At 40.5% G+C, this 21,435-nt stretch overlaps 2 protein-coding genes across 4 annotated transcripts; one reads left to right on the plus strand and one right to left on the minus strand.

Moving 5' to 3' along the window:
• Positions 1 to 1,832: 1,832 nt before the first annotated feature.
• Positions 1,833 to 15,631, plus strand: scyl1 (SCY1-like, kinase-like 1). The gene is given in 28 exon segments (XM_030738863.1): positions 1,833 to 2,163; positions 3,805 to 3,912; positions 3,914 to 3,946; positions 4,962 to 4,994; positions 4,996 to 5,034; positions 5,036 to 5,086; positions 5,167 to 5,232; positions 5,234 to 5,394; positions 5,480 to 5,570; positions 6,519 to 6,680; positions 6,942 to 7,100; positions 8,387 to 8,464; positions 8,466 to 8,495; positions 8,708 to 8,786; positions 8,789 to 8,820; positions 8,930 to 8,947; positions 8,950 to 8,994; positions 8,996 to 9,037; positions 9,040 to 9,090; positions 9,190 to 9,210; positions 9,212 to 9,379; positions 10,914 to 10,989; positions 11,182 to 11,382; positions 12,193 to 12,341; positions 12,447 to 12,521; positions 12,851 to 13,162; positions 13,575 to 13,653; positions 14,170 to 15,631. Coding segments are annotated over 28 exon segments (2,592 nt in total). The 5' UTR covers positions 1,833 to 2,055; the 3' UTR covers positions 14,295 to 15,631.
• An 887-nt stretch (positions 15,632 to 16,518) lies between these two features.
• LOC115786617 (phospholipase A and acyltransferase 3-like) lies at positions 16,519 to 20,742 on the minus strand. 3 transcript variants are annotated; one of them, XM_030738859.1, is made up of 5 exons: positions 20,640 to 20,742; positions 19,948 to 20,022; positions 19,680 to 19,788; positions 19,084 to 19,352; positions 16,519 to 17,150 (listed from the first exon to the last, which is right to left on the minus strand). In XM_030738859.1, the coding sequence occupies exons 2-5, from the start codon at positions 19,960 to 19,962 to the stop codon at positions 17,028 to 17,030; spliced, it is 516 nt and encodes a 171-aa protein (XP_030594719.1). In that variant the 5' UTR covers positions 19,963 to 20,022; positions 20,640 to 20,742; the 3' UTR covers positions 16,519 to 17,027. The 3 variants fall into 3 exon arrangements, with proteins under 3 accessions (XP_030594719.1, XP_030594720.1, XP_030594722.1); XM_030738860.1 differs by having other exon boundaries at positions 20,582 to 20,640; XM_030738862.1 differs by lacking the exon at positions 20,640 to 20,742 and adding an exon at positions 20,368 to 20,501.
• Positions 20,743 to 21,435: the final 693 nt, after the last annotated feature.

A 21,435-nucleotide genomic window follows, 5' to 3' on the forward strand; every position in this document is an offset into this window, starting at 1 on the left:
AACCTACTTAAAGCCACTAGGTTAAAAAATACAATTTCAAGACTTTATTGCTTACTATTAGCTACATCAAGCACCTCTTAGAACCACGTGTGCAGAGACATACTTTCCAGGAACCTGAAAGAGGCAAAAGACTAGTGACCAGAAACTATAAGGGACAGGGAGGTTGGTGCTCTGATTGAGGCCAGTGAAATCAGGTTGGCATGGTCAATCACTTCCTTTAAGACATATAAAATAGTTGTTTTATTTGCTTGCCCCCGTGAAGCCCAATTTTATCACATAAACTAGTTAGTTAACGTCTGTGTAGGTTCTCAGTCATCCAGGTCATAGTAGTCTCTGGAGCTTGAAAAGGCGACTGGACTTCTTTTTGTTTCTTGAAGACGTTTCACCTCTCATCTGAAAGGCTTCTTCAGTTCTCAACCAAAAGGTGGAGAGACCCAGGTATTTAAACCCCTGTGGGCGTAGTCCCCTGGAGGTGGTTATGACCCTCTATTGATCATGTGCGTGAACACATGTGCCCAGGTGTGAAGGGGGCGTGGGTCATATTTAATCAGTGGTTTCAGTTGAAACCAATTTAGAACTCCGCTCCATTGTTTCCTGTGGCCTATTGAGGTCACTGGAACAAAGGTGTGAATGGGGGTTGAGACGTCTGGGAAGGGAGCTCAGGACAGCACTGTAAGCGGGGAAAGTTGGTGACGTAATCCACCTCCTCTGTTCAATGATGGTTGTTCACAGTGGACATAGATGGCTTCTTTCACTCCTCTTTCAAACCATCTGTTTTCCCTGTCCAAAATGTGAACATTGGCATCCTCAAAAGAGTGCCCTTTTTCCTTCAGATGCAGATGTACTGCTGAATCTTGTCCTGTCGAGGTGGCTCTTCTATGTTGTGCCATTCGTTTGTGAAGAGGCTGTTTGGTTTCACCAATGTAGAGGTCCGAGCACTCTTCACTGCACTGAACAGCATACACTACATCGCTGATCTTGTGTTTGGCGGGTTTGTCCTTGGGATGAACCAGTTTTTGTCTTAGGGTGTGACTTGGTTTGAAGTATACTGGGATGTCATGCTTGGAGAAAATTTTCTCTGACAAGCCTGACACATATGGGATGACAATGTTGTTCCTCTTGTCCTTCCTATTCTCTGTAGTTTGTGTTTGGCCTTCATTCCTGTGCATCTTAGCTGATTTGATGAAGGCCCAGTTGGGGTAACCGCATGTTTTGAGGCTTTCTCAATGTGTGTGTGTTCCTTATGCTTCCCTTCTGCCTTAGAGGGAACACTTTCCCGCACTGTGTTGTAGGGTCCTGATCACCCCAAGTTTGTGTTCCAGAGGGTGGTGGGAGTCAAAGAGGAGATACTGGTCTGTGTGTGTGGGCTTCCGGTAAACTTCAATGTTGAGGCTTCCATCTTCCTCGATAAGCACCGCACAGTCCAGGAATGGTAACTTGTTATCTCTGGTGTCCTCCCTGGTAAAACGTATGTATTTATCCATGAGTTAATGTGACGAGTGAAGGCTTCTACTTCTTGGGTTTTGATTTTGACCCAGGTGTCATCTACATATCTGTACCAGATCAATAGAGGGTCATAACCACCTCCAGGGGACTACGCCCACAGGGGTTTAAATACCTGGGTCTCTCCACCTTTTGGTTGAGAACTGAAGAAGCCTTTCGGATGAGAGGTGAAACGTCTTCAAGAAACAAAAAGAAGTCCAGTCGCCTTTTTCAAGCTCCAGAGACTAGTTAGTTAACATTTCTGTTGGCTGGACAGGAACACATCTTTAATTATTTATTTATTTATTTTAAAATTCTCTGTTGCTAGGGCAGGTGAAGCATTCTCATAGAGATTGTTTTGTTACTAGCCAAAGTTCAATTTTAATGAAACCCGAGTAAATTAAGGATTTTATAGTGTGCTACATCTGCCGGGGAAGGCTCAACTTCTTGTGGAACCAATGGGCAGAAACAACGTTTCCACGGAACCATTTTACATCCGTGCCAGTTGCAAGCTAGCACTCTGTGTAGTTCACCTGTCGCTGTGTGTTTGATGAAGTGCAGAGCTAAGGGGAGATGTGGTCCTTTTTCGCCAGGGATCCCGTGAAAGACTTTGCGTATGAAATTCTCCCAGACAGCCAAGAAAAGTCCGGAATATGGACTCTACATCGGGGAAAGCGAAAGGTAAAAGAGGTAGACCGCTGCTGATGCTGCGCTAGCGGTCAGCGTTAGCTGGCTTGGTTATGGGGCCTGCCAGGAAGCTGACAGGTCAGCGTTAGAGCTTGATTTAGCCTTGAGGTTACAATGTCAGCTCTGTTAGTGTCTTTTGGATGTTTTTCATTAATTCAGTCTCAGTAGTAATTTAAATTTCCTGCCTCGTCTGTGTCTGTTAGTTGTCGCTAATGATCGTCGCTCGGGCTCTTTGTTTACCCCCAGAGGCAGACACGTATTTCTCGCCACGTCACCCGTTTTAGCCGAGTAAACGGTTCTTATTTGAATCGTTTTAATGCTAATGCTTTAATACAATAATAAAATGTTCCAGCTAAACTGCTGACGGCACCGCATATAACCCACTGTCTGAGTATTATCCCTGAGAAGCGGAAAGCTATAATCTCAGTGTCATCGTCTTCACCGCAGGATCCCCCCAGCTTCCTACTTCATCATCCTCATTCACATTAAATGTCATTTCTGCACACAGAAAGATGTAAACAGTATTTAGAGTAATAGTTACTTTTTGTCGTTGATGTTTAATACACATTAGCTAGATGTTTATTTATATAAAAACACAGCAAAGATGTAGAGCCACCAGATTGTTTGACATTCTGATAAAATGGGAATATTAGTCTCAAATTATCAATCCAGTAAATTATTTACTTTGACTTGAAGAATTTTGATTGAAAATGAAAGCAGAATTTAGTTAATTTATAACTGCTTAAGTATAGTTATAAACATATTGCTTCAAGGTTTATAACACCAATGAGATCTTAAAATAAAGGAAAATTGGAGTATTCTGTTTGCAGAGGATGGCTTCATTTCAGTTCAGTTAGTTTTATTTCTATAGCACCAAATGACAACAACAGTGGGCTCAAGGAGAAAACCACAACAATGATCCCATATTAGCTGGACTTGGTGATGGTGGAAAGGAAGAAAACTACCAGAACCAGGCTCAGGGTGGGGCAGCCATTTGTCACAACTGTTTGGGGGTGAGGGGAAAGATAAGAGAAAAAGGAAAGCATAGAAAAATGAGGACAAAACACAAACTATTGGAGAGAGAGAGACACACAAAAAGGATTGACATGCAGTAGTAAAACATGGGGAGTAAAAAGAGGGGACTGGAGCAGAAATGCTCAGTGTGTTACAGTCTCCCAGTATCCTGAGCTATAGCACCTTAACTAAGGGACAGTTCAGGGTCACCTGATCCAGCCCTTGCTGTAAGCTTTTTCAAAAGGGAAAATTTCAAGCCTAATCTTAAAAGTTGAGAGGGTCTCCCGAATCCAGACTATGAACTGGTTCTACAGGTGAGGAGTCTGAGGCTCTGCCTCCTATTCTGCTTATAGAAACTCTAGGAACCACAAGTAAGCCAGGTTGTTGAAGACAAATGAAAATGAAAGGTCTGGATGTCATTGAAATGAGGATTGAACTTTTTTTTTTTTTTTTTTTTTTAAAGCAGTGAAGTCATTTATATAGTAAAATTCATACTTAAGTTTAAAATTAAGGCTTGGAAAAAGCACTTATAAAAGTACCACTACACCCACAAATAATGACTTAATTAAGCGTCATGGAGTAATTATAACTTGCTGCTGTTACTCCAATCTTTCCCGGCAGACCACTGGAGAGCCAGTGTCTGTGTTTGTATACGAGGTGGCTCAGGGCACAGACCAACAGACCCAGCTTGCCAAGGCTGCTTTCAAGCGTATGAAGACTCTGCGTCACCCCTAACATATTGGCCTATGTTGATGGATTGGAGGTATGTGTTTTAATGTGACTTAAATTTCTCACAAAGCACTTTGCTTTACACACACTGACATTGTTTTTTATATTTTGAGCTGAGACTTGCATGTTTTGCTGTAACTGTTTTATAATTAGCTGTGTCTCATTTCCATCATTTGTTCTTCTCTTCATGTTAAACATTAAGATAGAGGTGAGTGTGATTAGGTTCCTTTAGGGTTGTAATAGTTTTACAGTAGCTATAGTGAATAATGTAGCAGATAATTATGCTGCTTTCTCTTTTGTTTGTAATAAGAGTATAATTAGATTGCATGCTACATTGTGTGAATAGCTCAACTAAGGATATGATTTGACCTTTTCATGTGGAGCATTTGTAACATGGTACATCAAAAGAATGAGTTTGAAAAAAGAAAGCTATCAAAGGAATATGACCAGCAAATCCTATTGCGTTTAGCTACCCCTCATTTATTTAACCAGGTTATCCTTTGTGATGGAAAAAAATATCTTTTACAAGGACACCTGGCAATGAAAGCACACAATTATAAGGTTGAAAAGATATATAATCAACCAGACAATAGACAAAAATAGAGCACATTTAAAGAAACATGGAAGAACTGGTACATAATTAAAATCCAGCACAGGAATAGCAGTTGCTTTCTTCAAAAATTATCTGTGCTCTGAGCTCTCCAAGGGAGACAAAAATAATTAGAAATGCAAAAGTAGAAAGTCATTCAGCTCTTCAGATACAAAAATTCTTAATCTTAATTTTAAATGTTCAGTAAATTCAATTCAAACTTAGTGTATTTTAATAGAAATCTGATGAACAATACTGTTATGTTGTAAAAATGTGTTGTGTTGTGTGTGTATTATGTGTAAATGCAAAAATAAGCATGGAAAGCTGTTTTACTGTGTCACGTTACTGTTTACTGTCTCCATAATGCTGTGACATACAGTAGTTTTGAAGTATAGCTTTGTTTTTGTTTTGTTTTTTTTAATTTCTTAGTTGATTTTGATCTTGGTTGTCATTGTTACAGACAGACAAGAGCCTGTACCTGGTTACTGAGCAAGGTTACACCCCTCGCGGTCCACCTGAAGGCACAGGCAGAGAAAGGGGGGTGTTGGGGAACTGGAGATCTCGTGGGGACTCCACCAGATAGTGGTAAGGACAGCACAGGTGAGCAGTTTTTGGCAGATGTCTATCAGTTCTTTCTCACTGTCTCTACCTCTGTTTGCCTACAGAAAGCTCTGAGTTTTCTCATCAATGACTGCCACCTGCTCCATATCAACCTGGGCATATGGGCTGTTTTTTGTGGATCGAGCTGGAGAGTGGAAGCTAGGGGCCCTCGACCATGTGGCCCCTGAGCAGGGAGACCCAAGTGGGGTCTCACTCCCTGCTCCAAAGGCTGTTTACCCAGACATGGAGAAATATGACCCACCGGAGATGTCCAACAACAGTGGAGAGAAATGGTGAGAGAAGGGCATTTAGAGAACAACTCTCTGGTGTTCTCTGCCTGGAACCTTTTGCATTGAACTGTGTGTATTTTTCATGCAGGGCAGGGGAGGTGTGGCGACTAGGTTGCCTGATTTGGGAGGTGTTCAACGGGCCACTGCCGCGAACTTCTTCCCTTCGTTCACTGGGAAAGGTTTGTAACCTCGATCGCTGCTTTGTTATCCCAAAACCTTATTATTAAATGTTATCCGTGCCAGTTAGAGAACATTCTATTATTCAAGAAAATACTGTTTATTAGAAATATCTAGATTATTCTATTATTAATTTGTTTAAAGGAAATTAAATGATACAGTTTATTTAAAGAACAAGCAACATTAGACTGAACATAGGGAGGTTAGCAGAGGCCTTGAGTAGATACATATATCATTCCAAAGATCTATTTTGTTTAGTTCAGTCTACTTATATAGCACCAATTAACAATATCACAAGAAGTTTTATATCATAAAGACCCAATAGTATCATGAAGCGAACCCCAACAATGTGGTGATCTAATATGAGCCAACATTTAGTGACAGCAGGGAGGAAGAACTGTGGGAACAGAACAAAACACAAACCACAGAAAGAGGAAACAAAAGTTAATGGTGTGCAAATGTTGAGGAGAAGTGCTCAGTGCATCACGGAAAGCTCCCAGCAGTCTGAACCTGTATAGTATAATGAAGTGATGGTTCAGAGTCTTCTGATCCAATTCTAACTGTAGGCTTTATGAAAAATAGAAGTTTTAAGTCCAGTCTGGAAGTAGAGAGGATCTTCTACAGGAGAAGGGCCTGATAGCTGAAGGCTCTGCCTCCCATTCTACTTTTGGAAAGTCAAGTAAATGTGCACTCTGAGTGCTCTGTCAGAATAGTATGTTACTATGAGGTCCTATAGATATGATGGTTTCTGATTATTCAGGACTCTGTATGCAAGTAGAAGTGGGAGAAATATGATCTCTGTTTCTAACCTCTATTCTAAGTGCCTTCCTGCAAGGAATTCAGTGTCCTGTTGCTTCATGGGTTAATTGACAGCTGAACAGATTCTTTCTTTGTCATATGAAAAAATGGATACAGTCAAGTTCATTCGCTTGTCCTTTCTGTTTTCACAGCTCCCCAAGGCCCTGGTCACCCATTACTGTGAACTGGTTGGAGCTAACCCCCGGGCTCGACCAAACCCAGCCCGCTTTCTCCAGAACTGTAGAGCCCCGGGGGGATTCCTAAGTAACAGCTTTGTGGAGAGCAACCTTTTTTCTGGAGGAGATTCCAGGTCTGCATACTTGCAATAAAGAGTTGTTTGTGATAGACCTAGAATTAAATCATTCTAGTAAAGTCAGCAACCTTAAGTATTAAAACCAAGGTTTTTAAAACTTATCAACTCTTGTTTAGTTTTAGCTGAATGGACTTGAGCTAAACAAGCCTGTACGGGACTCTATGCCTTCCTTCAGTCCATGCATTTTATTTGAAAAGTGTGTTTCTGTGTTTACAGCAAAAAACAGAAATTAGACCTATCTTCTTAAAATGGTCCTTTCTAGATCAAGGAGCCAGCCGAGAAGCAGCAGTTCTTCCAGGATCTGAGTGACAATCTCGATTCCTTCCCTGAAGATTTCTGTAAACACAAAGTCCTGCCTCAACTACTCACCGCCTTTGAATTTGGCAATGCAGGCGCTGTTGTCCTCACACCGCTCTTCAAGGTAAATCCCACTTCCTAGGGCAGTTTTTACACCTTAATAAATAACAGATAATGGAACAGACAGTCTACAGGCAATAATCAAGAGTAAAAACATTCTCTAGATAAGGTAAAAGTAAGACATGATTATACTGCTGCTAATATTTACAGCAGGTGAAATAATTGTTTGATCCCCTGCTGAATTTGTAACTTTGCTCACTTACAAAGAAATTAACAACCTCTAATTTTCAATGGTAGTTCATTTTAATGGAGAGAGACAGAATATCAACAAAAAATCCAGAAAAAAAACATATTACATAAGTTATAAATTGATGTGCATGTCATCAAGTGAATTTGATCCCCAAGCAAAACAGCGGTAAGATGTTTCTTGTGGTTGGTCACCAGGGTTGCACACGTCCCAGGAGGGATTTTGGCCCACTCCTCGTTGCAGAAGCGCTCCAAATCCTTTAGGTTTCTTGGCTGCTGCTTAGCAAGTCAAAACTTCAGCTCCCTTCACAGATTTTCTTTAGGATTGAAGTCTGGAGACTGGCTAGGTCACTCCATGACCTTAATGTGCCTTAATGTTCTTTAGCCACTCCTTTGTTGCCTTGGTGGTATGTTGTGGATCATTGTCATGCTGGAAAACCCATCCATGACCCATCTTCAGGGTTCTGGCTGAGGGAAGGAGGTTCTCGTCCAAGATTTTACAGTACATGGCCCTGTTCATTGGCCCCTCAGTGTGATGAAGTTGTCCTGTATTCTTATTAGTACAACAGCCCCAAAGCATAATGTTTCCACCTCTGTGGGGATGTTGTTCAATTCAATTCAATTCAATTTTATTTATATAGCGCCAAATCACAACAAACAGTCGCCTCAAGGCGCTTTGTATTGTGGGTAAAGACCCTACAATAATACAGAGAGTCATACTCAGCATTTCTCTTCAGTATGTCACCTTCTCACAAAGCTTCTTGCTGACAGCTTGTAGCCCATTCCAGGCTCGTGCAGGTCTACAATCTTGTTCCTGATGTCGTTTGATAGCTCTTTGGTCTTCCCCATGGTGGTGGAAAGGTTTGAATGAAGAAATGGATTCTCTGGACAGATGTGCTTTCAATGAGTTGAAATCAGGAGTATCTGTAATTGATTGATTGTAATCTGATTGTAATCTGTGTGCCACATGGACACATAGAATTGTGGGAGCCAGAATTCTGGGTGAGTTGTAGAGGATCATTATATAATTATTTACCCCACTATAAGTGCACATCTCTACATGATTTTTTTTTTCTCCACTCTCTCTGCATCCTCTTTTGCTAGGTGGGAAAATTTTTGTCAGCGGAAGAATACCAGCAGAAGATCATTCCTGTCATCGTGAAGATGTTCTCCTCCACAGACCCGAGCTATGAGGATACGACTTCTGCAGCAGGTGTGTCATATTCTTTTGGTTGCTGAGGTAATCTTTATATAACATTCAGGATTTTAGTTAAATTTCCTTTAAGAGAAACATCGGTTATAAATACAATGAAATATAATACACAGTTATTTAATCACATTCCCCTCCTGCCTGTTTTTATCTTTGTCTTAAAGGATAAACCCTTTTATCATTTAATCAACCTGGCTTTGTGTCTCCTTTCTCAGATGGAGCAGTTCATTCAGTATCTGAATGAGGCAGCAGTAAATTCCCAGATTTTCCCTCATGTTGTTCATGGCTTCACAGACACAACCCTGCCATCAGGGAACAGACTGTGAAGGTAGTTTCACACTTAACACAAGACCAATCTAACGGGTGTTTTTCTATATTACTTTGGGCATTACAGCAGATGACATAAGATCCTTATTATTATGCTTTCCCCCCTCCAGTCTATGCTGCTTGCTGGCTCCCCAAGCTAAATGAGACCAACCTGAACCAGGAACTCATGCGCCACTCTGGCCCGGCTGCAGGCTAGAGACGAACAAGGCCCTATCCGGTTGCCAACCCCACTGTCTGTCTGGGAAAAATTGCCTCCTACCTCAACGCTGGGGTAAAGCAAACCTGCACCACTGTATAAAACTTGAACTTAAAAAAACAAAACACTGAAATCAGTGTTCAGTAAAGAATTTGATTACCCCTCTCTTCACAGACTCGACAGCGTGTTCTGATTTTCTGCCTTCTCTCGAGCCACAAAAGACCCGTTCCCTGCATCACGTTCTGCTGGTGTGCTAGGCTTTGCCGCTACACACAACTACTACAGCGTGACGGAGATCGCTGCCCGAATCCTGCCCACCCTTTGTGTCCTTGCTGTTGACCCTGATAAAAGCGTCAGGGACCAGGTATACGACTACTGGAAATATGTGACTTCACAGCTAACCCAAAATCATTGCAGTCATATTATGTTATCAGAAAACAATTTTCCTTACATTACAACTACTGAGGAACATGTACTGGGAATGGTAGCAGACTTATCAATCTCATATTTAACTAAAACTAAAGTGTGTAAAAACATTCAGAAGGCAGTGTTTTTTGTGACTCAGATGTCTACATTACAGTAAGTCAGGTCTTTTGTACCCATTCTGAACCTCTTATATCTTGCCACTGACAAACCCCCCCCCCAAAAAAATATAATAAAATAAAGTATTATTAAAAAATTAAAACTGTGGGTTGCCTGGGTGGCTTAGTGGTGAAGCTGGTGACCACATACATATGCCGCGCTGCGGTGCTGGTGGCGCGGGTTCGCGTCCCGGCCCGTCGCCAATTACCCGCGTGTCTTCCCCCGTATCTTTCCCCCATTTCTTGTCTCTCTCCGCTGTCGATAAAAGCCGCTGTGGCCAAAAATGGAAAAAAAAAAAAAAATTAAAACCGTTACTCCATATAGCTAGTTTTGGCAATGTGGCTTCAGACCACCAGGGCCTCTGCCCCTGACTAGGGGTTTTGTGCATCAATGACCAGGACCATTTTGCCTTGGGAGACCCTACAAGGGGCAAAACTGACATAACTTTGGGATCATGTGGGCACACAAACCCCTCTCCACAGTAAGGTGTTGAGTCACGGAGCCAGTTTAGGTGGTTTGTGCAGAATTCCTTCTTGAACACGTCATGTGTGAAGTGTTTTGGGAATGTTTCAACAGGGAGGCCGGCCATGTGGTAGAGGTAGGACATGCTGTGGAAACGTGTCCATGTCCCCTCGGAAGAGGTGAAGGAGGTGCCAGAGAAATCGGAGGGGTCTGGGGTATTTCTGCTTCTGCCCCTGTGACCCGAAACCCGTACAAATGTCCGAATGTGGATGGATGGATAAATTGAGACACAACATTTTTTAATGATACAAACTAAACTAAAACACTAAAAATTAAAGGAAATTTAAAAATAAATAATGAAAATGCATAACTATAATAACTCTGGTGGCACTAAATACAGGAATGGTGACGTTAGTGCCATATTGTAGTAATATAAGATGTTAGCACTGCTTAGTGCCTATTTCTGGATTAGTTAAAAATAGAACTAGTGGGGCACCAGGGTGGCTCAGGGTGTTGCGCAGGTGACCATATATGCCGCATGGCAGTGCGGCTGGCGCAGGTTCGAGTCCCGACCTGTCGTCATTTGCTGCGTGTCCTCCCCGTTTTCCTCCCCTGCCTTCCTGTCTCTCTCCCACTGCCAATACTGTCAAATAAAATGGCCAAAAAAGAACTAGTGAATCTGTAAATAAACTAATTTAAGAAGAAAACCGTTTCTTTTCAAGCAAAAGGAACTGGGTTATTACTGAATTATGATTTTGGCTGCTTGGCAAAGTTTAATCACATTATGTGTTCACCAGAAGTTGCCATTTTATCTCTGATCAGAATGTACCTTCCTGTCCTTTTATTCCTGTCAGACGTTCAAAGCCATCAAGAGCTTCCTTTCCAAACTAGAGACTGTGTCAGAAGATCCCAGCAAGCTGGCTGAGATTGGTAAGTAACTGTAAACTACACTGAGCTCCAAAGTCTGTCCTCAGACTAATGACTCCACATTGTGTATTTGTTTCTATACCATGATTAGATTTTGAGAAATAGAAACAAATTACCTCAAATATTTATAACACAACACACTTTTTAAGAATGAAAATCTAACGCTTACAGCACTCTCTTCTGTGTGTCCTGCAGAAAAGGATGTAGGATCATGCGCTCAGCCTGCAGGTGCCTCATCCAGTTGGGCTGGCTGGGCTGTGACCGGCATGACCTCGCTAACTTCTAAGCTGATCCGCAATGCTCCAGGAACAGAAGGGGGTGCAGCCGCTGAGGGCAGCATACCTGCCGCCAATGCCACCAGCCCCACTAGTGTGAATGATGGAGCACCTGCACCAGGTAGGGTGGAACCAGGGTACCCCGTCATTTTATTTATTTATTTATTTTTTTCAATGAATATTTATTTACCTTATTTTATTTTTTTTATTTTTTTGGGGGGGGGGGGGGGGGGGTCTGTCTGTAAACATGATAGCTAAAAAAGTTAAAACTTGGTAAGGATGTAGAGTGGAGTTGTTAACAATCCATTCAAATTTAGCTTACATCCACCAAGGTCTTAAAGGTCAACATTTCGGCCTTTCTTTCAACTTGACCCCAAAATGTTATATCTTTAAGTAAAGTATTGTCAAGAGAAAGAGAATGAGCTGCCTAGTTTGTTCGAAATATACTGTAATATATAAGCTCAAATTATTCATGTCCAGTTATTTACAAATCAATACCTGTTATCCATTACGTACTCCTACATAATGTTTGTGTAATCAAAGTAAGCGTCTGATTTTTACTCCACTACAAACATCTTAACGCATGTTTAAAATGAACAAAGAAGACAAAATGAATATATACAAAATACAGAAGTTATCACCTCAGCTATTTAAACTCACTCAGGAAGATGTGTCCATAGTTAACCGAGTTTTGAAAGCCTGTTAAAATTTTTTGTTTCAGGCAACTCAGTGAATCTTATTCCTGCTTAGCTATTTAACACCTCTGTGTAGCAGCAGAAAAGCAGTCTCTGTATCCCAAATTAAATCTTTATTGCAACATCTTTTTAATTTTTAAAGTCTTCCCACACAGTCCCTGAAATCAGTGTCTCAAATTGAAACCAGGCCCTGGCTTCATTTCTGTTTATATGTATTTGCATTCTTTCGATCTCAGGTTCTGAAGAGAAAACTCAGCAAACCTCCCTGAGTCACCATGCTGCCTCTAGTCGTGCCAACCAATCACAGACCCTTGAAGTAAGAGATGACAATGATGAGCCTGTAGGAGACCGCTGGGATGATGAGGAAGACTGGGGGAGTTTGGAGGTAGGGAAATATTTACTCAGATATGTACTATACATAAATGCAAGATTATGGTCTTACATAATTATAATCTGAGATCTCATAAATTGACTGTGCTTTCCCTCAAAGGAGCCAGAGAAAGCTCAGACTGAGCCCGATGACTGGAGCACTGACTGGTCAGGAATGGGATCATCTAAAAAGAAGGTCAGACAGAGGATACTAAGCATAGCATTTATTTGACAGTGCTTCCTTTTGTGTTCAGTCTACTTCTTCTATTACTCCTTAGTGTGTACTGTAGCTTGAAATGTTCCCATTATATCTTAACCTATGTATGGTATTGACAGCAAATGTAAAAAAAACAAAAAAACAAAGAAAAAAACAAGGTGGTAATTTTCTGCACTTTAAAACAAGGGATCTAATTTTTTTATGTAGACATAGAAGAAAAAAAAAAAAAACAAAAAAAAAAACAGTACCAACTTAACAGTGCAGTTAATGCAGCTGGACTCATTTCAGTTTTCCTCTCGGTGATGTAGGTGGGCCGCGCGTCCACCTCTGTGGCGGTGAAAAAGCAGAGCTCTGACTGGAGCTCAGGCTGGGATGCTGATGACAGCTGGTCCAATGAGAAAGAAGGCCAGGGTCAGAGTTCTGCAGGCGAGGAAGGCTGGGGCAATGACTGGGCGGAGGAGGAGACTGACACAAGCTCGACCAATAAGACGGTGGCCCTGCCTGAAGGTGTGCGGTTAGCCAGCGAATACAACTGGGACACCACAGCAAAGGGGGCCGGTCAGAACGATCTGTTCGCCAGCGTGTCCCAAAGAAACACAGCCAGCACGTCTGCGGCCACGGTGAGAGCACACTGAAACTGAGGAGTCACTAAAACTGCTGAAAAATTTAGCAACTGAAGCACAGGAAACAATTCACTAGTAGCACATCACTGGCAGCTCTGTTTGCCTTTTCTCTAATGCCTTATGTGAGTCATTGAGAGAACACCACATTTCTCATACTTCACCCACTTTCATTGGCAACATAAATGACAGTTTAATGAAGCACGCTGGAAACACCGTATAGCTGCAGTCACATGATCAACCCTCAGCATGGATAGGAATCATGATTGGCCTTTTTTTTTAACCTTCAGAATAAAATAGCTTCAAGATAAGTTTTAACAAATCCAAATTCAAGATAAGGATTAACAAATCAATCGATTTTCAGGTTTGAAGAAGGGAAACTGATGTTTATGTTCTGTTTTCTCAATGATAGTCTGGAGATGGCTGGGGTGCAGAGACTACAGGAGACTGGGGAGCTGAGGAGAGCTGGGAGTCGGTAGATGGAAGCCAGGGTAAGTCCCACAAAAGGGTTAGGCTTATCAGAAGTTAGACCCTGGATTGACCTGATTGTATGGGCTTCTAATAAAAGCTAACAAATCCAGCACTTTCGGGACATTTTGCATCTCTGCCCATTTAAAAATTTCAGTCCTTTTGCAAGTCTTCTGTAGCCACCAAGTCACTTATGTTCTCCTTTGCATGTCCTTTCAGTTGGACATTTTAATGTCTCCTGTGAGGCTCCTAAAAATGCAGCGCTTCAGTAATAAATCACTGCATTGCTTCTTTATTTTTAGCTCATCCATCTAGAGGAAAGGTGAGGCATTCACAAAAACCACTCCTCCTAGAGTATTGGTCAGATTTTTAGTTTTAAAAAAAAATTGCTCACAGTGATCACCTAATGGGGCTTCACTCAAACTGTTCTCAAGGTGAAGGTCACATTTGTCATTTTATGGGCAATAACGTGAATTGTGATAGATCGTGTGTTGGATGAGCTACTATGTCACTGACATCCTGGTTTCATTGTCACTCAGGCCTCAGCAAGGCAGAGCTGTCCAAAAAGAAACGTGAGGAGAGGAGGAAGGAACTGGAGGCAAAACGGGCGGAACGAAAAGCTGCTAAAGGTCCTCTCAAACTGGGCGCACGCAAGCTGGACTGATGAGGGTGGAGCTGGGGTACATGGACCTCACTGACTGGCCCAAAGCAGTGGATGGAGGTTCCACATTCCACAATTTAAGGACCAGAAAGAAGTGGCAGCATTAAAAAAAAAGAAAACTGAACAGTTGCTATAGTGGAGGAAGCAAAGGAAAATGTTTCTGCCGGTTGACTCTTAGGTTTGGGATTTTCTGTCTTTTTTCCTGGAAAAACAAAAAGTTTACAGATGATAGAGGAAGACAGAAAGAAAATCTGGAGAGGCATGAAGCACCACAAAGCAGCACCCCCTGCAGCAGAGGCCTGACCAGGTTTCACAAAATGACTCCCTTTTTATTTTTTATTCATAACTCATACAGTTGCTGTTGTAAAGTATATGTATATAACTGGTGCATCTCATTACAAGAAATTACTTTTTAGAAGGAAAAAACAAAATATATAATAGAATTTCTGAATCACACATTTATTATTACGCTGAATGTTTTTCAGTACATGTGAATACACACTCACACACACACTCTCTGTGGTTACGAATGTTTTAGTTAAGTTACAGACTAAAAATAAGTCCATGCATGCACTGTGTATTGTGTGGCCTCCTAACAAAAGGCTTCATGGCAAGACATTACAAACGTGCTGACTTTGCACATGCAGCACTGTATTTTACAGAACTGGCCCGACAGGGTAACACTGGTGACTGCTGAGAGATCTTTAAATGACAAACATGCACTTTGGACACACAATGGAGCAGCTGCAACATGAAAATATGGGAATCTGGTGGTTTCAGGGCAAAAATCAGTTGAGGTGTAGTCTTGTGGTGGATGTGTGAAATCAAAATTAACCCTGTAGAGCTCATGGGCACCTTTTGAAATCATACAAGGAAGTGGAAGCTTACTAACAAATAATTTTAGTCCGTATGGGTGAAGGAGAACCCTTTTATACTTTTTTTTTTTTTTAATTTGTGCCTTTATTTAATTGATTGAATCACATCCAAGAATGCCACATTTACACACTTTGAAAAGTGTACCTGATGTGTGTCAAAGCTTCAGACTTTGTGATTTGACCAAAACTTAGTGTGACCCTGTGTGGCCGGTCTGAGTTGGATATGGTATTGCCAGATTTGGTGTTACAAGCCAGACAAAATGTTTAATGGATGAGCCTGCTGACACAATCGACTGGATCCCCACTGGATCTGAAGTCCAGGTTTGGGTTGGCCGGGTCCAGTTATGAAGGGAACGACACTGCATTAGTCTGGAGAAGCCCGGATGTTTTACAAAGAATCCAAATCATGTAGCATGTGAGCTATTCTGATGTATTAATTAAAAAAAAATAAAGTTTCTTCTTGTATGCTTGTCTTCCTCTGTTTGAAGATTAGTGGGGTCAGGTAGGAGCTTTTTCCCAGATTTGACCGACTTCATATGGAGTGACCTTATTGTACCTAGTCAATCTTTAAACCAGAATTCAGAGCAAGAACTAAATAACAGATCATTTACAACATTTGACTCAAATCTGACCATTTGTTAGGTCAGGTTTGTTCTGGTCACCCTACCAAGCTAAATGTGGGGCGAACACAGTCTGAAATTTTCATGTTCAACTTAAAAATCCAATAAATTATATATGGTATCAATTGTTGTTTAGCATGTACAGGCAAAATGTACGTGTCTTGCTAAGTAAATACAAGAAGGATAAAAAGAAGCTTGAGTTTATTCTTAAGTCTTAATATACTTGAGTACTTTTTTCACTGTTACTTCAGCTGCTCTGTCTGGTAACAGTCTTCCAGTTTTGGTGGGAATGCATCTAAATTACATGCTTTTTGATCCATATTTCACAATTTCAGCTATTTTTTTATCCAATTATGAAACACTGTCATTTCACACCATATTTTCCTCTTGTGCAAAACTGAAAAATGAGTATCAAAATCAAAAAATCCTTTCTCAGAAAATGCCACTGCTTCATTTCCCATCAGATGCAAAAACATTAAACTACATTAGGTCATTTAAGGTAACAGTAATGCAAGAAGGGTGCAGGATGTCCCTGCAAAGGCTTTAAGGCAATAGGGTACATTCCTGGGTGCAATGACAAGTATTTTTAATGTTATATCTGTACTTCTTGAGAAAAACCAGACTACCATCAAGAGTCAATTTATTTAAAAATTTTTCAAACAGTTAAACATCACAGGAACAGTAATAACATCTGTGAAATGTAGAAACATAATCAAATCAAGCTTTTTTTTTGTAAGTTTTTTAAATTCTTCATATTATGACAGATCATTTTTAGCTTATCAGTTATTCATAAATAGAACTTCATATTTTCACTTCAGATGTTTGACTATCAGGAGTCATTTTAAATTATGACTGATATAAAGTTTTTCTTTTTGGTTTTTTTGTGTGTTTTTTAAATATAACTATACATCCTCCCACCACCCTCCTTCACAAGCGATCCATAGTCATCTTCTGAATTTCACATGAAAATATTTAAAATGTACTTCATCTTTGAGGAAAAACTGCTAAATGTGCTGTCTGTACAAAATCTCTTAACAGCCTGGAAAATACAAACCAACCAGCCTTACACTGTTGTCAAAAAGCATGAAGGACATGAAGGTGAAATCAACCCAATTTCCTGCTAAATCACAGGTAACTGCATGTAAGTTAGGCAGTGTTATCTGTGACTGATTAGCCACCAGTTAACTTTGCTGGTTAGGCTCTGCTAATCCAGACCCTGAACAAAAGAGAACAAAGATCCATCACTGTGTGTTCTTGTTTTCCTTTTTGCTGCCTCCAAACAGAGCTCCTGCCAGAGCCACAATACCCAGACCCACAGCTGCAGCCACACCTGCAACCATGACAGCCTCTCCTGCCTTACGCACCTGCAGGGAAAATGTACATCTTTCAGTTCATGAGCAGGGAGAACGGTGACATTCCTGACTGAATTCAAATGCATGCATTAACAAATTCTCTTATCTTTGTCTACAACTAGCATTGTTGTTTTGTTTATAATAATATATATTAAAAATCAGCAAACCAAAGAGGTTACTCTTTGCTTGTCTCCATAAGAAAAATGTTTATTTGTATGATTTATTTATTTTTTTTAATTTTAGATTTGAATTTTATTTTTTTTTGGTAATATCTTAAACAGAATCCATGTCTCAATTTTATTAAATAAGCTCATTGGACACTTTATTAGGTACATGGCACTAGTACTGGTTAGACCTGCGTTGGCCTTCAGGGCTGTCTTTAACTTTTTGTGGCATAGATTCAAAGAAGTGGTGGAAACATTTCTCAGATTTTGGTCCATGTCTTAAAGGTGCTCTATTGGATTGAGATCTGGTGACTGTGGAAACCATTTGAGTACACTGTCATGTTCATAAAACCAGTTTGAGAGGATGTGAGCTTTTTGACATGGTGTTATCTTGCTGGAAGCAGCCATCAGAAGATGGGTACACTGTGGTTATATAAGGGATGACATAGTCAGCAGCAATACTCAGGCAGGCTGTGGTGTTTAAACGATGCTCAGTTGGTACTGACCCAGATTGAGCCAAGAATATATCCTCCACACCATTATTACACAACCACCACCAGCAGCCTGACAACTGTTAATACTGATGAGTGTATTTGGTGTGTGTGAACACAACTTAGGTATCCCTGAAGTTAAATTTACATTATGAATTAAAGGTTTTTCAGTAAATAAGAATAAAGGTGAACCTCCACAGCTGTCAAATCTGCATTTATAAAGTTGGAGAGTTAAAAAAAAACAAAAAAACATAAAACACATGTTTATGCTTAAAAAGGACAAAGCCTGGATCAGGAGAAATCCAATGATGTGGAACTAACAATTCCTACTGAGTTTAAACTTGGACACTGTTAGCCTGGGAGTGTTTTAAGTTTCACTTTAATTGCCTTTCATTTTGAGTCAGAGTCTCTTTCAGAAAAGCCTATGGGTGGAGTTCAGTGCACTTGAAGCAAATTAACCAAATGTTCCAGCCTGCAGACACAAGCCATGATTTTATGTTTACTCACTGCTACTTGACGCTTGCATTTAACTCTTAACTAAAGGTCGTATAATAACAACCATGATGAAAAACCAGGGGATCCATATTTTTCATTGTTAATGTCTCTGCTTTAAATCACTGACCCAAAAAAAAAAAAAAAAAAAAAAAAAATCCACCTTTTTAACACACATTCACTGATATTTACAAATTAAATGCATTGAAGGTGCTTTTCTTTAGACAATTGGATGTTTCAGAATTATTGGTACTTCACTCCTGAAACTTCATTCACCTGTTCTTAGATTGATTCTCTATAAGACACAGAATCTCCAGGCGGTGGATTAAGTACCACCATAGATTACATCAGTTTCCCCAACATATCTTCCAGCTACACACAGCTAACAGACGATGGCGACCCTCTAGAGAGAAAGGGTGGTGCCAGCTGATTACTTTACAGCTCTTAAAAGTGTGTGTAAACAGAACTGTTGACACAATGTCTGATACTGGAGATAATTGCCAACTGGTATCACAGTGGAGTGACAGGGTTCAATGGTGTAGACACGGGTGGGATTTACACAGTTATAAGCACCTGTATTAATTGTTAATTAATCTAAAGCACCCTCAAAACGCTTAAGAGATTAGCATTTGAAGTCGTTCCAGCTTGTTTTGCTATTCGATTCTTTCTTCACTGAAAAATTCACATTCCTGACACTATTACCACCCAGCCTCCACTAGCTGCACCCTTTTTGACTCCTTATGTCACTCTGTGTGCCACTGAAAAAAGTCACAAAGGGACTGACGTGGTTGGACCTACCTGACGGGACTCCGCCTTGCCGTAGCGCAGCTCATTGACAAAGTGCTCACAGTTGCCCCTGAAGACACAGTATGGAAGCTCCTGGCCCACCATCTTACAGGCCTCCCTCACAATGATGTGAGGCTCGCGCGGCTGGTACTTCCCATCCAGACTGTTGCTGATTTTCCACTCATCAGTTCCCACCATGTCCCACAGCTCCTCTTTCTTCACTAAGGCCTTCTCAGTTAGGACAGACATCATGCTGCTGGAGCCAGCACCCGGGACCTCAGCTGAGGACAGAATGAACTCAGTTTATGTGATAAATATTGCAACAGCTCTGAGCTGCTTTGTTCTGAGTGATCTGTAACCAACACACACAAAAAAAAAAAAAAAAAAAAAAAAAAAATAATTCACATTATGCTCTGTTCTGAAAACCCACATTACAGAATCTAAATGTGGCCTTTCAGACAAGCTGCTTTTTGTTTTCAGTAAGACAGGCTGGGATTTGGAAATAGAAGTCCACACAGTGTTTTGTGTGTGTGTGTGTGTGTTTGTGTGTGTGTGTTTGTGTGTGTGGTGTGTGTGTGTTGTGTGTGTGTGTGTGTGTGTGTACTCACAGGGGGGTGCCAAGTGAACAACAAAGCCATCACCAATGTACACAGCCCAGTGCTGATAATTGCCACGGAAAACCTCAATTAAATCCCCAAGCTCTGGCTTCTCGTCATACTTGGATTACAAAACAGAAAAAAAAAAAAAAAAACAAGTGTTTGAATTTGCAACAGACAGAGTTTGGCAAAAATGCAGCATGTTCAATCTGAGCAGATACCCTGAGACACTTTAAAAAGATATCAGTTAAATGCAACAGCACATAGTTACTGTACTAACCAGTGTTGGAGCCATGTCAGCGTAGCTTTGGTCTGTGAACCTCAGATTTGTTGGACTTTCTGATGACCTTCAGAGCTGCAAGTATTAAAAAATAAATAAAATTACACACCGAATTTAAGCACGTCACACGATATATAAACAAAGGCGACGGACAGAGAAATGTACTACTTAAATTATTTGTGTTTTTGCATATTTCCTCGATATGCCTGCATTTCTTGCCTATCTATTCGTCTGTCAGCACTGGGGGATATAACCAAGCTAGACAAAATAACAGAAACGTCGCTGAGTGCAGTGCATTGCAGTTCGAGGTGGAGACAGAGCTAAAAAAACGCCCCTCCTAAAAACAAACAAACAAACAAACAAAAATCCGGTAGGATTCACTGCAGGACTATTGATGTTCCTAATAAACTGGCATCTTACTATCTGGACACATGTCCGCGCAGTCCGGGAAATAAACGCCAAGGAAGTGCCTGTTCGAGACGAGTTCAGAATTTTAAAGATTTGGAAACCAAAAATAAGGAGCGCTCAAACATCACGCACGAAGGTTAGCTAAAATTGGTCCGTGTTTACATCATCCAGATGCCTTCAGCGAACACTAGCCGTTAAAGTCCAGCATAACTAAAACGACCTTCACCTTTTATTCACTGTTTCGGCTCAGCTACGACAAGTGTTTGGTCGAGTCGAAGGCTTACCTTAAACGACAGCGTCCTCAACTCGTTTAGTTTTTTAAATAAGAGACGTCACCTCACCAAAAGCTCAGCCGTGAGCGATCAGCTGATTGTTGCTCCGTGCCCTTCAAAATAAAAGCATAGTAGTATTTTGGTTTTCGTTAAGAAAAAGGCGTCATGTGCCTATTAAGCTGACTGGCAGGACTGTTAAAGATGAAAGACAGGCTCAAGAATCCTGAGACAAAACGTCTGAATATTTTCTGATATGACAAAAATCATCTATACATGAAAACATGAGCGTGTGTTTTCGTGTTAAGGAATCACATAGCTGCTTTACATACAGGCTCAAATATATGCAAATCCACCTTCCACTTATTGGTGGGCAAGGTAAAAATTTCCATCTCTCATCATTGGTGAAATTTTACAGTTCATATCACAGTGAATTTTTCATCTATCACAATGAAATTTGGTACTCAGTTATAAACATTTACTGTTGATAATTCATTGTCTTTTTCTATGTTGAATGAAAATACTGCCAAGTGAACTATAAATCCTGCACAAAAATCACATACACTTATACAGTTCACATCTCCGCAAATGTTTATTTTTCCCTTTTTAATTTAGTGTTTTTAGAGGATGCTATTGGGGTACACATAGTGAATAAAATATATCCAGCCTATAATACCATTATCTGTTCATGTGGATCAATTTTTTAAAAATAAAAATATCAAATCATATTTTACAGTTTTTAAAAGCCAATAAAATTAATTTCTAGTCTTTGTGATCTAGTCATTTATAATGGTGTATGACAACACTGGGT

The sequence above is a fragment of the Archocentrus centrarchus genome, chromosome 10 (genome assembly GCF_007364275.1).
Source record: "Archocentrus centrarchus isolate MPI-CPG fArcCen1 chromosome 10, fArcCen1, whole genome shotgun sequence".
Lineage (NCBI taxonomy): Eukaryota > Metazoa > Chordata > Actinopteri > Cichliformes > Cichlidae > Archocentrus > Archocentrus centrarchus.

What these genes read in the sequence shown, in the direction of transcription:
- LOC115786617 (XM_030738859.1), bottom strand. An exon ending in TGTTCACTTGGCACCCCCCT is followed by an intron (nt 19,353 to 19,679) that starts GTGAGTACACAC and finishes TTCTGTCCTCAG; the next exon opens with CTGAGGTCCCGGGTGCTGGC. An exon ending in GCAAGGCGGAGTCCCGTCAG is followed by an intron (nt 17,151 to 19,083) that starts GTAGGTCCAACC and finishes TTTTCCCTGCAG; the next exon opens with GTGCGTAAGGCAGGAGAGGC.